The sequence below is a fragment of the Melozone crissalis genome, unplaced genomic scaffold (assembly GCF_028551555.1).
Source record: "Melozone crissalis strain CALT ecotype California unplaced genomic scaffold, PUWL_Pcris_2 ptg000004l_1, whole genome shotgun sequence".
Lineage (NCBI taxonomy): Eukaryota > Metazoa > Chordata > Aves > Passeriformes > Passerellidae > Melozone > Melozone crissalis.
In genome coordinates, this window is record NW_026535782.1 from 44,667,458 (window position 1) to 44,682,732 (window position 15,275).

General features: G+C 42.6%; 1 protein-coding gene across 4 annotated transcripts in view; it reads left to right on the forward strand.

The window, feature by feature from the left end:
- SYN3 (synapsin III) overlaps positions 1–15,275 on the forward strand; it is a 184,029-nt gene that overhangs the window by 152,092 nt on the left and 16,662 nt on the right. For all 4 annotated transcript variants that reach the window (XM_054280212.1, XM_054280222.1, XM_054280204.1 and 1 more), the window contains 2 exons: positions 8,480–8,622; positions 13,789–13,863. In XM_054280212.1, the coding sequence (XP_054136187.1) occupies positions 8,480–8,622; positions 13,789–13,863 (218 nt within the window). The remainder of the gene's footprint in view (positions 1–8,479; positions 8,623–13,788; positions 13,864–15,275) is intronic.

The window sequence follows — 15,275 nt, forward strand, 5'->3', positions numbered from 1 at the left end:
TCGTAACTGATACGCCTGTCGCAGTGCCTCCCTAGAGCAGACAGACCTTCTCCTGGCCTCATGCTTTGCCTGAAAAATATATATAGTTACACCAAATTTAAACTTGGTACAGTTTGTTTGTTGTGCTCTGGAAACAGAAGCCCTTTCTGGCTTGCTGGATTGCACATGGAGGATCTAATAATCTTTCTTGCTCTGCTTGCAATGTTCCGCTGTCTGGATGGTAGCTGCTGGGGAGGAAGTGGGCACAGATCCCTGTGCCAGCAGTGGAGTTGGCTTTCAGCATCAAGGAACAAACATGTAAATAAGCAGGAAATGTTGGTTAATATATTGATACTGCCTATGATAAGCAGGCAGAGGTGTCATTGAATTAGAGTGTGTGCAGACAGCCTAGGGGTGCTTGTAGGGAGCCACTAACTTGTCCCTAGGAAGGGTTCAATTAACAAAAACCAACAAGGACAAACCAGGAGGAAAACCTCTCCCCTGAGACCTTGCAAGCCTGCATGTCTCTGACTGCTCTGCCATTTCACCTGTAATGCAGGGCTTCATGTGTCTTATGCACCAAGGCTCCTTGGTGGCTACAGAAATGAGGGCAGAATCAGAGACAAGTACTCCGATCTCAACAGTATTTCCAGACAAAACTCTCAGCAGAACAGTTAGCTATTGTCTTCTGCAGCACACACCAGATCTTCTTCCATCTCATAATTTCCCTCCCTTTTTATTCTTTAATTATATTGATTTTCGCTGTCACAAGTTAAGGAGGAAGAGAGTTTCTATTCAGACTCCTGGTACAATTGTACTCAGAGGTACAAGGAGGGTATGTAGGAAGTCATTCCAGATACAGATAGGCTAACAGCCAGCATCTTAGAAGAAAGAATTGGTCTGAAGCCAAGTTTACTTTAGTCCATTATGAAATGAGGGACTACTAGCAAAGTCTGGATGTGCATTTGGGCACTGAGTTTCCACACTGCTCTGTTCAGTAGATGGGGAAGGTACAGGAAGCAAGGGTTGTTGACCTTATGGTTTTAGTTTGGGCCCTTCTCCAGCCACAAGCAGCCTGAAGGAAAGTTGAGACTGATTAAATTTTCTCAGTTCAGTCTCACTCCATTTCATTGCAGAGCAAAAAAAGAGAGAAAGGTAAAATAAAATAAAATAAAATAAAATAAAATAAAATAAAATAAAATAAAATAAAATAAAAAAAAATAAAATAAAGAATAAATCAGTTGGTTTAAAACGCAAGTAGCAAGAATTTGTTTCATGCTTTTTTTGAAACAGTAAGGTTCAAGCTCAAGCAGGACTGACAAAAGAAACTGCAGAAAATACCAGGAGAAATACAGAGAAGCACAATTATGGGTATACTAGGAAAGTAACACCTAAAAAATCAAACCTACAATAAAGTAATGCAGAAGAGGAAAGTTCTCAGGAGAGATTATGTTGTTTTTAACCATCATAATGCAAAAGCAATAACCAGTGAGATTAGAGAGACCTAAATTATTTCCTTGCACTGGTTTTCAGAATTAGAGATGATAGCAGGAAATAGCAGGTCTTTAGCTATAAAATATACATAACATGAAAAGAGATAGGTTTGCTTTTGGTTTGATGTATGCAACAAAGTAAATGTTAATAAAGCACCTGCATCAGGTCATGTTTTGTATTAAACCAGCGATTGGAAAAACAAAAGAGAGAATTACCAATATATTAGCCAAAGTACACATGTGAGTATTAAAATAGTACTCACTGCAACAAATGATGCCAAGATAGCGAGCCATGTACATGTACCTGTAATTGGTGCTTCAAAGGATGTCAGCATTCAGTGTTATTGCAACAGAAATTGTCAAGGAAGTAGTTACCTTTTATTTGTGTTATTAACGATAAAATTATGTGTAATGGGAGGCACCAACACATAGAAGAATGAGCAAAGATGGGAAGTCCAGGCACTGTTATTCTTTATTTGTCTGAGGCAGTGGCCAGGAGCCAGAAGAATTCTGGATGCAGAAAATGCCTCTTCCCCAAAGAGTTCCACCATCTGCTTTCAGGGAGATTTGTATCATTTCACAGTTTTCTTCAGTTTCTCTGTGTTACAGACTAGAGGAATTATAATGATTACCTAATACCTGTTGCTAATTCATTTTCATAACCTTCTTGGCAGTGTAAGTGCTGAATGTTTATTATTTTGCAATAATTGCTAGAAGGAGCATAATTATAACTTTCATTTTCACATATTGTTTGTTTTGACACAATTTTCACCAAATTCACATTTTTTAATTAGAGGGCTGAACAAAGAATCCTCAAAGCTAAAATGAAAAATAACCACAGTAGGGCTTGTACAAAATAGGCTCTATTGACTCCCTTCCCCTTAAGGGTAGGTGACCACAACTGTCTTTAGCTTGGGAGAGGAGCAGCCACTATTCAGGATCAGAACCAAAAGGGGTAGCAGTACACCATTTGTGAAAGAAATGCTCTTGCCAAGTGATGTGTGCATGTGAGGTACACATGGAGATGGAGAAAACACATTTGCAATAACAGGCATCTTTTGAAAATTCCATTGAGAAATGCAGAAACAACAGCTTCTCTATTGACTTGAACAGAGACACCAGTAATAGCCTTCACCCAGGAACAGACAATCTTCTAATCTAAAAAACAGAACACATGCCCTTCAGTCCCTCCCATGACCATCATTATCCTCCTTCCAAAATTTGGAGTCAGTTCATATTTCCATGGCTCTGGAAAATCATAACAAGTGCTCTCTGGGCTGCTGGCCCTGTGCAGTATCGGTACAAATAAAATATTTGTAGAAATACTGCTTAGACAACTGTTTACAATGGAGTCAGCAGAGAAGGACCTTTCTCATATTGTACTCAAGTTGCCCAAACTCACAGGATCAACAGTACCCAAGGAATCTTCCAGGAAAACCATGCATGGACACTGAGAGATGTCTTTCCATGTGCAGAACAGAACTGCTGTTTACCCAGCAGCTCCTTAGAGGTGAAGGCATTTTTAAGCATTGTGCAGTTTAAGCCTACCTACCCCAGAAGAGATTGGGGGTCTCTGTTGAATAAGGACAGCACTGCAGTGAGAAAGGAGTAACACTTCTTCCTGACTCCGGATCTCATGCCAGAGCCCATGGAAAAGAATAAAGCTCTGAGTGTGCTAGTATTTGCCATTTGTGTGCTAACATGACCCTAAAGTGCCCTAGGAACAGAGCCCAGTACTGCAAATTCACTCAAAGAGCCTCTTCACCTCTTCCTGATCAGATCATGAGAAGGAAACAACTGCCAGATCTACAAAGAGAGGAAAACCAGTATCTGTTCATGTGACTTTACATATATTTATATCAATTTTATATATATGTATATTTTGCTACTCCTACTTTATTTTTAGACCTCTCTAATTAGATCAGTTTAAGAGTCACTCCTGTCCCTTCCTGCCCCATAATTATGTAAACACCTTCCCAGTACAAATCTTGGCTCGGATGAATTGATGACATTGTAGAAGAAAAACTTGTTGTTCGTAATAATATGTTCAGAGTTATTTTCTCTCTTACTGGATGGGAAAGACTTCTCTGCTTCTTTTTTTCCCCTGGTGTAAATATAACACAAACTAAACAGAGCCACTCTGTAATGTAAAAATACTGCAAGGTTTTTATCAGGAAGGACAGCTCGTCACCTTGTCTCTCTCGGGACTGGAAATAGAATGTTCCAAAAGTGAGAGCTTTGAAAATCCAGTGTGCTAAAGGGGAAAGGAAGGGAAAGGGCTGCCTCAGTTCGTCAAGGAACAAATATTTTCCTTTGGAGAAGACAAATAATGACTTGACATGTAACATTCATTCAAAACAGAGCAGCCCAATCACTGCATTCCCACTGACTCATGTGTGAGGATGTTCCAAATGTCTTGAAAATAGCAAAAACATCCCCATTTCTTGCACATCAGTCTGGAAGCTTTTGCTGAACACAGGAAACAGTGACTGACCCAAGGCACCAAGGACCACAGCAGCCAAGACCTGGGCTCTGTACTAGGAAGGTTGAAAGCATTAAAGGCAGCAGATGGGGAACTTTAGTGTGAGGATAATAAAGAAATGCAGACCCCATTGTGACTTCACTGTTTTGGGGTAGGCCAAAGTTAGGCCTAAATTGATTGTGTGTCAGTTGGATTGGGTATCTTCTGAGAAGAAGAGCATAATTTGGGGTAGAGGAAAGGAGAGATTCCATCTGCACAGAACTGTTCCTGAAGACCCACTGTCCCAAGATGGTAGGGTCCCTACAGAAAGGCTGAGAGCAGGTCGAGATGGATGAAAAATCACAAGCTTTGTGTGGCTGCACCAGTTCCTCTGGAGGAAAACACTCAGACCGTGCATTTTCATTTCAAGCCTACCAAGATTCAGTTAAACACCACATTGCCAAGTCCAGCCCTGGCTCAGCCTTGGACACTCACCTTCCAGCTGAACCTGGATCTAACCTCATTTTAAACACAGAAAGTGCTTCTGCAAGTTATCTCCAAAGCGATGTGTGTTTAGCCTGTAGGGCAGAGTTAACCTCAAAAGCAGAGTTCACACTGGATGACACTCAAGGCAAGGGTAGAGCAGTCCTAGCGGACTAAAATAATTATGGCACTTTAGCTAAGCGATTAATTTTTCATGTGGCCACATAATGAAAGCAAAAGAGGACTGCAAAGCCAGACCTTGCAGTGCTTAGACTAAGGATAAGGGAGGAGAGCTGTAGCCCTGGGACCCTGGTGTCCAGGAACATCTGGGATGTAGAAGAAGCAGCAGATTAGGGACCTGTAAGACAGCGGAAGCAGAAGTTTCTACCCAGACAGATCCTTCACTAAAGGAACCTGTGCTCACAGATCTGAGGTGTGGCTCAGACTGCCCAGGAAACTGCCGCAGTGGGGTTTTAACTCTGCCAGAACCGATCCAAAATCCCTCCTTGCAAGAAAGATCACAAAACAAGGTCTGCAACAGGGATGGAGCAGAGTGTTTCTTCATGACCTGCTGCTTGGACTGCTCTCCAGCCAAAGGCAGAAAGATCAGTGCTTCTTGGGCAGGCTGAGGATGGCAACAGGTGCCAGATGCAGGTCATGTGGTGGCATCAGGCTCTGAGATGCCACCACAGGGCAAAGGGATGGTCACACCTGTGTGAGCACGTCCCCAGCAAACCAGCCAGATTCCCCTTTCCAACGGGGAGCATGCTAGGGCATCACTGGTGCCTGGGTTAGAGAAGAGAGCCAGAAGGGAAGGAGGAGCTTTCTTACTCAGAAACGGCATTTGTCAACACACTGACCCAAACCCTTCTTAATAGGTCACTAAAATGCTACAGCAAACAGCACCTTATGGCTTCAGAATGAGTCTATTGCTGCTCAAACAGCCAGCACAGCTAAGCAAACAGGCTGCCAGGGCAGGGGCTGTGTTTGTATTCACTGTTTGCACTCCTCTATGCACTTAATGGGATACAGCATTTATCCTAAGAAGATTGCAAAATAAAAGGGGGGGGGAATGGCTTCCTGTTGGTTTCTTTTCACCTCCTTTTATCAGTTTCATGGATTGGCCAACTTGCCCGTTTTAGGAGACAGATTTGTCTCTTGTTAGGTAAATTGGTAACTTTGCACTAGATTGATTTTTAATAGTACCTTCTTAAATAATGCCCTCTGGTGTCACACTATAGCCATCCTGGCTTTGATTATGTCTGGGATTTTTTCTTCTGTTAGGAAAATAGATATCTTATTGACATCTAAAAGGGTTACAAGGCAGGAGGAAATGAATTATACAAAATTTAAAAGTAGAAAGCTAATAAAATGGGGGACTCAATAGATAAGGCAGGAAAAAAAAATCTAATTTGACTGTAACTTGAGTGCTTCCTGTTTATGAAGTAATAACCGTACCCTGGGATAAACCAGCATTAACCCAGAACACGGCTGTTGTTCTGTCAAATTTGGCTGGCTCTAACAATTAACAAATGGTGGCTCAGATTTCAGCTTTGGTGTGGTGATTATTTTGATGCCTGGTGGGAAATAAGGCTGTGATCCCCTACAAGGGGACTTCTGTGAGTTGCTTTTTCTGAAAAGTCCATGGGAAGTACTCTGGCAGAGGCCGGGGAAGATGCCAGAGCTGTTTCCTGAGGACTGTGCAGTGGTGTAGCACTGTGGGAGTCATCTTTATTTTTCATTTCTTGCTTTGTGTCCTTGGTGAGCCCCCCTCTTTATTAACCCAGCCAAAAGTCCTCAGGGGAGCTGCATCTTTTCCTCTGCTCTGGGTCAAATGATCCTGGGGTGAGGATGCAAATATTTCAGTTTGGGCCCAAAGACATCTGTTGCACAAGCACAGCACTTTGTTTCAAATCCTACAAACGTCCTTGTTCCAAGTAGGTCATTATATAATGGCTTTTGTATTTTCTCACTCCCAAAAGGGTGCGGGAGAATATGTTTTAACACCGTGTCAGTGTCGCCTGCCCTTGCAGTCCCTCCTGTGATCATCTCATCTGGGTGGGACTCTCTTGCTTGATGTCATTCAGCCCAGGGCAGCTCTTATCAGTGCAACAAAAATACCCAGCTCCAACACAGCCTGCATTGTTTTCCCTGGTATTTTGCAAGTCCGGGCTCTGGGTTCCCTCTCCCATTCTCCCCGCTGCCTCCAGGGCATTCCTACCACCTCACCCTGCCCCGCACAGCCCCACTCAGACAGAAAGGGAAACAACACAGCCTAGAGCAAGGCTGCTCCTCCTGGATGCCGTGCAATGGTTGCCTTTACATATCTCCTTTATATTTGTTATTTCCCTTTTTTTTTTTTTTTTGGTACCCTCCCTTCCCACAGATGACTGTCATCACCCTCTGCTCCTTTCCTCAGCAGTTCCTGGATGGTGAGAGCACAGCCCTCACCACAGCACAAAGGGAGAAGGACTAGGGGTATTTGCTGGTCAGTAATAGGAGAAGCAAATTCAGGCATCTAGAAATGGTCATCGGTCAAACTGGTTGCATTTTTCACCTTTCCCACAACTGTTCCATTTTTGAAAGCTGTTCTGCAACAGGATATGGCTAAATCTTTGTATGTGCTCTATGTGTAAGCTGGCACTTACACAAAACAATATAAACAGAGTAAAGCAGGTTAGCAACAAGCTTGTTCTCTGTTCCTGAGTGAAGATGGCGCCCAGCCTCCCATGGTTGAAAGCAGATACATAAAACCACTTGTTTGTTCTTTGCAAGGAAACACCAAATACCATTGCATGTGCTTCCTTCAGCTGGCTCCACAGAGTCTGGCATCACCCTCCTTTAACACAGAGTGATGCAGCTGGAAAACTCTTCTGGAGAAGACACCCTTGTATTGTCACCCGTCAATGCATGCTTAGCAAAGCAGGGCTGCAATCCCCAGCTGTGGTCTTAAAGCATCTCCAAAAGACAAAGTGAGGGTAATAACATAAAGAAAGTCACTCACTTGCTCATCCTTTTCATACAGTCATGGTCTTTTTTCCACAAATTAATCCACCCTTCCTGCAAACGTCCAGCCCTAAGGAACAAGACTTGTACAGGTTTCTGTGATGCACCAAACAAGTGTTTGCCAGTACACTAAAGGCCATGGCTAAAGATATGAGTGAAGTTGTCCACTATGTTCTTGTTACCTGCTTGTTCAGTTTTGCTTTCCCAAGCTTTTGTAGAGGTTTGAGTATATCACTAGAACTTCTACTGTTTTGGTCATTCCTCATTTCACTTTTTTTTAAATTAAGATACAGAGGTTTTCCCATAACTGAATACAGATCTGTGAAAAGCCATCTTCTCAGAAAAACTGTGGCTCATAGGTCTCAACTGCTCATTTGTTTCCAAGTGAGACTCAAGTCTAACACCCAACCAGCTGTCCCACCCACATGCCCATTGCGTCACGCTCACACAAGTCTCGCCAAGAGTCAAAAACTCACCCAGTGACATCCTTTTCCTTCAGAGTTTATGTTCAGTCAAGAGACCTACACTTCTCAAAAAAAGTCTGGAGTGGGTTAATGTGAAAAGCCAGGGAACTGAAGGCTAGAGGTGACAGACAACCAGCTCTCATGTTGATTTCCTGGAATTGGTTTGTATTTCCTGACCGCCCAAAATACTCTATTTTCATCCATCCCAACATGGGAAACAGCAGTTGCAAAGTCTGAATGAAGTAATAGCTCTTAAGAGATTGAATATTTTTCTGAAGCATCCTAAAAGCAAAGAGCATTAGCAAGAGCCACTTGGGCAAAAGGTCTAGCTGCCTCTCTGGTGCCAGGATGACCAGGGCTGGTGCATGAGGAAGGAGAATGGGGTGGATTTGGTCTGGGTTGGTTTGCTCTGGGAAGCTTCTCTCTTTGAATCACAGAAGCCTTGCTCTGTCCTCAGCTGTGTCTGTGGGGGGGTTAAACTGTGCTATTCATAATAAATATTGTGCTATTCAGGTGCAAAGGTGACTTCTGCTCATCAAGTATTCATGTTCTTTTTGCTCTTGTCTCTTTTTCACTGGATTTTGATAATGAAGGTCAAAGTTGAGAACCAGCACGACTTCCGGGACATGGCCAGCATAGTGGCCATGGCAAAAACCTATGCCACCACCGAGCCATTCATTGACTCCAAATACGACATCCGAATCCAGAAAATTGGCAGCAACTACAAGGCTTACATGTGAGTGCATGGCTATGCCAGAGCGAGACGGGGGGGCGAGAGTGCTATGGATGTGATTGAGTCGGTGTCTGCTCTGGGCAGGAGTGGGTAGCTGACTTCATTTCCTTGAAGAATAACCCTGCTGTTCTTCTCCCACCTCTGAACCCAGATCCCAATCATCTTCTCTATTAGTCACTGTCAGGTCATTGTTTCTGTCTGTCTCTTTCTGAGATTCACTTAATTCCCACTATAATGACTATGCTCGGCCATCACCTCTCCATCCTGTTATTGAAGGGTTCATCTTTTCCAGCAAAGTCCTCCAGCTCCAAGTACCCTCTAGTGGGAGCTGAACCCACCCACTTTCCACCTGGAGAAAAAAATAAAGAAGAATGAACTAGCTGCAACTCCTGGAGTGTCCAGGCCATAGCAGCACCCCATCTTTCAGCCCACAGCAGCACCCTATACTCTCCCCAGCTGCAAATCACAGCACTACATCACACGAGGGGCACAGAACACCAGGTATGAACGGCCTCAGCTAGGGCAGCACACAGAGTTTCTGTGGGCATTTTGCTTGTGTGTTCCTTGATGCATACAAAGGAGGGATAGGAGGTGAAACATTTCTGTGGGTGCCCCAAAGCTCTTCCCTGCCCTGTGGTGCAGTGAGGGAGGTGGCATGACAGCAATCTTCAATGCCGGTATGTTTGAAAGTCTTAAAAAGCATTCAGCCAAACTTCAGTGGTCACCATGCTCAATTAGAGATGTAACAACATGAGTCAGTAAGACACCTGTTTCTTCTTACTACAAACCAGTAAATGAAAAAAGCCACACAGCACAGCTTCTCCAGAGGCTCCTTATCCAATCACAGAATTCTGGACAAGTAGTCAGCTCCAGCAGTACATTCTTCAGATCGCCAGATAAATTGCATATGTTACCTAACGCCCACAACACTGTGACTTTTGGGTCCATGTCTGCAAACCTCTAGGCCATAGTTCTGCTAAAGCGTAGTTAAACAAGATAATCAAATGTACACAATCATATATTTTTCAGCTATACCTGCCTAAAATTCCCAGTTGGATTCCTAGCACAGAGATGTTTAAGAAAACTAGATAATGACTGAGTTACATTCTTCATGGGAAGGAAGGACATGGGGGACACTTGCCTACTTCATGTGATCTCAATGAAAGAAAATTTATTTGTAATTGAATCAGATCAACAATAGCACAGTTGCCTAATACTACATTAACATCTCAGAGAGTCTGACTCAAATTGGCCAAAGGAAAAAAGGTTTAAAATATCAATTAAAATTCCCTGTTCCTGCCAACACACCTAGCCTTGGCTCCAGAGCCTGCTCCCCAACTACCTCTAACTGAAACAAAGGCCAAGTTATCCTGACCATACTCTCTTCTCACTTATTATTCACACTCACCATGCACTCATCCAGAACAGGGATCAGAAATAACACCAGATGATTGAGGAAAGAAAGGAGTCACACTAAGACCTAATCCCACTTGGGAGTATAGCTGCACAGACAATTGTTTGCTAAAGAAAAAATGTTTTAATGTGAAAACTCACATGAACAGAGAGCACCTTAATGAAAAATAAAGCTCATTAGCAAAGAAAGCAAACAGCAAGATTCACCCTGTGACTTGCTAACCCAGGAGGTTGAGTTAGATTGAGAGAGCCATTTATGGATGAGAGCTTGGGAGAGTAGTATAGTCAGTCCCACCAGGGACTGTTCCTTCCACCCCAGCATTAGACAAAATAGGTTTTTTCTATGGTATAAGTCCCTACTATGTCCAAGGACAGAGGTAAAAGCACCCAAAATATCAGAGCTCTCACTGGTGTCCCAAATAGGAGACTCAAAACCATTAGTCATGCTAGCAAATCTCAGCCTTAAAGGCAATTCCAGCATCTGCAGTAGCGTCATACAAAGTGACTTGCTTTGATCTGTGAGCCATGGAATGTATTCAGTAATTTTATACCTTCACCCACACATATAGACTTTAAAAACCCCTTTTCTATTGAGAAAAGACTGCACTGAAATTCTCCAGAATATGTTTACTTTGCACCAAGCATCTGGCAGAGGGAGGATGCTGCAGAGTGAGTCATGCATTCCTCCCTGCCCCAGATGTTCAATGCACTTCCTTCCAGCCTATGGCCCAAGGCTTCAGTTTGGTTTCCCATTGGCTTCAGTGCAGTGACTCCAGATTTACACTGCCAACAAACTCCTACTTTGTCCATGCCTTGAGCCAGTCTGAAAACAGCAGATAAGCAGCATATGATACATGCCTAAAATTACACCAAGTGTATTTGACTGCCATTGTAATACTGGTAAAGAGAAAACATGAAAACAGTTCATGTTACAGGGGAAATTGGGACAGAAGTTATGCTTCCATACTCACCCCAACTGGAGGCAAACAGCAGGATCGTTTCCAGTTTAGACACATTAAATGTTCTTCACTTTGAATTAAGCCGGCAGCTATTGACTTTCAGACATGGGCTATTCTTGCCACCAGCTCTTAGTAAAAGGGTAATACCCTTCCTTTGTAGTTTCATGACTGAGATTTTTGACTTGTCACCTCCAAAGCAGTTCAATGTGCACATCACCTGTGTCTAAACTAGAGCTACTTATAGACTGAGATAGGACACCAAGAGCTCTTGATCTGCTCATTTATCCACTTCTCCTAAACAATGCTGAAGGTGTTGTGGTCACAAATCTGTTTGAGCAACTGATCTCTAGGAGTCTGGGGTCCTTCTCTTTAAGATACTGACTGTACACTGTGTGGCCCCTGATGTTTAGGATTGTTGGAAGCCTTTCAATCCCTAAGAGAAATGGGGTTTGAGGCAGGATATCCTTAGGAAAATTTTTTTGTCTTAAGTCTCCTTTTTCACTTCATACAATACAAAAAAGAAAATTGAAAAGAAGCTGTATGATGAACAGTTGGGGTCACTTGGTCACTTGAAGAACAGGAGACAGAGGGGAGGCCTCATCCTGGTCTACAAGTTCCTCATGAGGGAAAGAGGAGGGGCAGGCACTGATCTCTCCTCCCTGGTGACCAGTGACAGGACCCAAGGGAATGGCCTAAAGTTGTGTCAGGCGAGGTCTAGGTTGGACATTAGGAAAAGGTTTTTCACCAGGGGGTGGTTGGGCACCGGAACAGCTTCCCAGAGAAGCAGTCACAGCACGAAACCTGACAGAGTTCAATAAGCATTTGGTCAATGCTCTGAGGCACATGATATGACTCTTGGGGATGGTGCTGTGCAGGGCCAGGAGGTGGGCTCAATGATCCTTTTGAGTTCCCTTCCAACTGAGAATATGCAGTGATTCTGTGATTCTTTAAGTCTGGGGGCACAGCTGACTCCTGAACTGCTCAGACTTGCTTGGAAGAGAATGATCTTGACAAAGGCTGTGGTGTAGGGTTTGGTGTCTGATCCAGTGGGCTTCCAATAAAACTCTTCAGTTTCAAAACAGCAAGGTTACCTAACAGGAAAGTTAGGAATACAGCAGGGAGATATATTTTAAATCTTATGCTGAAAACTGGCTCACACTGGATAGGCATAAATAAGTCCAACAAATCAGTCCAATGGCTTGAGCAGAGTTCTTATTTTGGGAGCTTTCCCATGTCAAATTACCTTGTAAAACTGTCAAACTGTGGTTTAATTTTCCCAGGGACAACACAGCTGCTTGCATTTGGTATGCCAGGTACATTTTCTAAACACCAGTGTCAAATCATCTTGTCACTAATGAGACTCCAGGAGTACCCACCAGTACTAATGGGATTTTGGATGGCCTCTGCCACTGCAGGGCAATTTTCTGTTAAAAATAAATGTTAGCAAAGAGTGGTTCTTCTCATTGCAGAACTGAAAAACATAATCCTAAAAATCCCATATTAAAAGAGAAAGAAAGGCTGAGGACTGAGCACTGACCTTACAGTTCATCAAAGGGCTAATGACAGTCCAAGCTTGAGGAGGAATCCAATCTGTTGCTTAGGAAGTAGGGCAGCAGAATGGATGCTGGTTGAAGGCAACAGGCCCAAAAGTCAACTATATGAAAACACAGTTATTCAACACAGTAATCATGCTCCTTCAGCCCCCCAATTCAGTCCATTAAACATGGCCACAAAGACAATTTCAATTTCACAGCCACTAAACATGCCAGTTTAGAGGAGAAAAGCACTCTAGGGTGTCTCACAAGAGTAAAGAGGAGCATTAGGTAGTCAGCTATAACGATTCAAGTTTTAGTCTAGCAGGACATCAGTATTACCACTGCTGAATGTAGTTTTGCAAATTCAGTGTCTTTTGTACATGTTGCTGAAAATGTGAGAGAACTGGCAGCAAGGGCTCCCACAACCTCATATTGAAGTGTTGGATCACACCTCATACTCCTCTCATAAATCTCTTTCAGTGTGGAGAGGCTTCCTGGATGTATCCTGTCAGCTTGTTGACTTGTCCTGGCTTGTGCACTATGGAAGGGTTATCTGGAGTGTTGTCAGAGCAGGCTGTCCAATGTCTGCCTTGGGCCTGAGGTCAAGAAAAGGAAAATTTTCACCCCTGACAGTGATGGTGAAACCCAGAATTTTCTAGCAACAGTACCTTTTTTGGAAAATAACTATCAGCTGCAGCTAATGAAAATTATGAAAAGTCAATGAAAAGTCAGTGATAAGACAGTATGATAATATATTCTATGACATCAGTACCACTGAAATCAAATTGAAGCGGACACAGAAGTACAATTGAAATCAAATTTAGATAGACCCAGAATGTCAGAACTGATACTTTGTGAAGCTGCTCAGTAAATATTTGCCTGGAGACCTTCTAGTCCATGGATGGAGGATGCTACCCATTGCAGAACATAAGGGTGATTAACCTAGAGATCTTTCACACACATTTCAGCTCTGCTAGGTCTAATGTATAAAGAAAGAAAGTACTCACAGAGCCTGATGTGTGCTCAAGATTCCTTGGAGGTTTCTCTGCCTAAAATCCTCAGTCAGTTTTTCATTAGTCTGAACAACATATCCTGTATGGAGTGTTGTTCAGGAAGGATTTGGAAAGGCTTCTGGGAGGAAGAACCTCACCTCATCCTCTCCTGTACAAGCACAGAGTCAAGAATGAGCACTACAGTATGCAGGAGGATGGGTCAGGACTCTATTTTCATGTTCAGGTTATGCTTTTGGTTTGTTTTCCTAGGAGGACTTCCATCTCTGGAAACTGGAAGGCAAACACAGGTTCTGCGATGCTAGAACAGATTGCAATGACAGAGAGGTAAGGAAGAGTTTCAAGACAGTATTAGCTATTCTTGGGTTAGAAGGGAGGAATTGTATTTCTGACTTTGGTCAATTGGGAGAACTGGTAAGTAAGGTCTCCTGGGAGGCTGGATAAAGACTTTAAAAGACCAAGTGTTTTCTTAAAAAAATACTAAGAACACAAAGGCAAACTGTCCTATTTGAAGAACAGACTGAAAGTACAGCTAGAAACCAACATTGCTAAATCATTAGATCTTTAGTGAATGCAACCACAGGAAACAAGACCAGCATGCTAGGTCAAGCACACCAGTACAAACATGTAGGGATAAAATCAGAAAGGTCAAAGCACAAAACACAAAGTAACATGAGGTTATTCTAAGTATATTACTAACGAGAGGCAGAAAAAGAATTTTTCTTCTGCTCAACAGGAAAAAACCTGTCAGCTGAAGTGCTGAAAGCACTTTTTTGCTTTAGGCTCACAAAAGTGGTCACTGTCTAAGTTAAGGTCTTCTCACTGTTGAACAGAGCAGAAAGAATTCCCTCATGCATCTTACAGACTAAAATTTGCAAATGCTACTTCCATGTATTCAAATCACTGTGATATTTGCTAATACTGCAACTGCCTGACACTGTGGACTCATGGTAACATGCTTTGCTGTAACTCCTATCCTGCAGAACTAATACTTGTTCTCATCACTTTTCTCCATCCCATCCAAGTAGATCATTCATAGATTTATAAAATCCATAGATTACATGTAGGCATTCATCCTTAGTGAATTTAAGATTTTTTGAGATTATACCTTGTTTGTCAGGTTCATGATTAGTTCTGACTCTGTCCATTTTGGGCACCACAATTGAAGAGAAATAGCAAGGAGCTGGAGAAAGTCCAAAGAACAATAAAAAGAATATTCAGAGAAAACCTAATGAAATGCTGATAAAAACATGCAACAAGTTCTATGCAGTTTTCTACCTTTTTCAGTTAGCAGACCACTGATATTTTTCCAGTAGAGTTGTAGACTATCCTGCCTGCAGTGCAGATGTTCACTCTCCTTCATTAAATGTTGCAGACCTGGAAGAAGTTGCCCACAAGCTGAACACCTCTTCATTCTAAAGATGAAAAAAATGAAAGAGCATAGGGTCTTTAAATATATGATATAGGCATTTCTCATTACATTCATTACAAGTATAATAGTGTAAGAAATAAATTATAGCTTAAAAGGTTCCTTTGAACATTTCCTGTATTTTCCTAAAGTAAGGATAGCATAGCACAGAAATTGATGCTCTGAAGGCGATAGCAAATCTCTGTCCTCTTTCAGGCCAGATAATATAAATGTCTCCTCTTGGGAGCACAAGAGTTGTGCAGGCAGCCATCTAAGGTCCTTTCTGAACCTTTAGTTCTGTGAAACAGGGACGCCAAGCCCCAAATCAGAT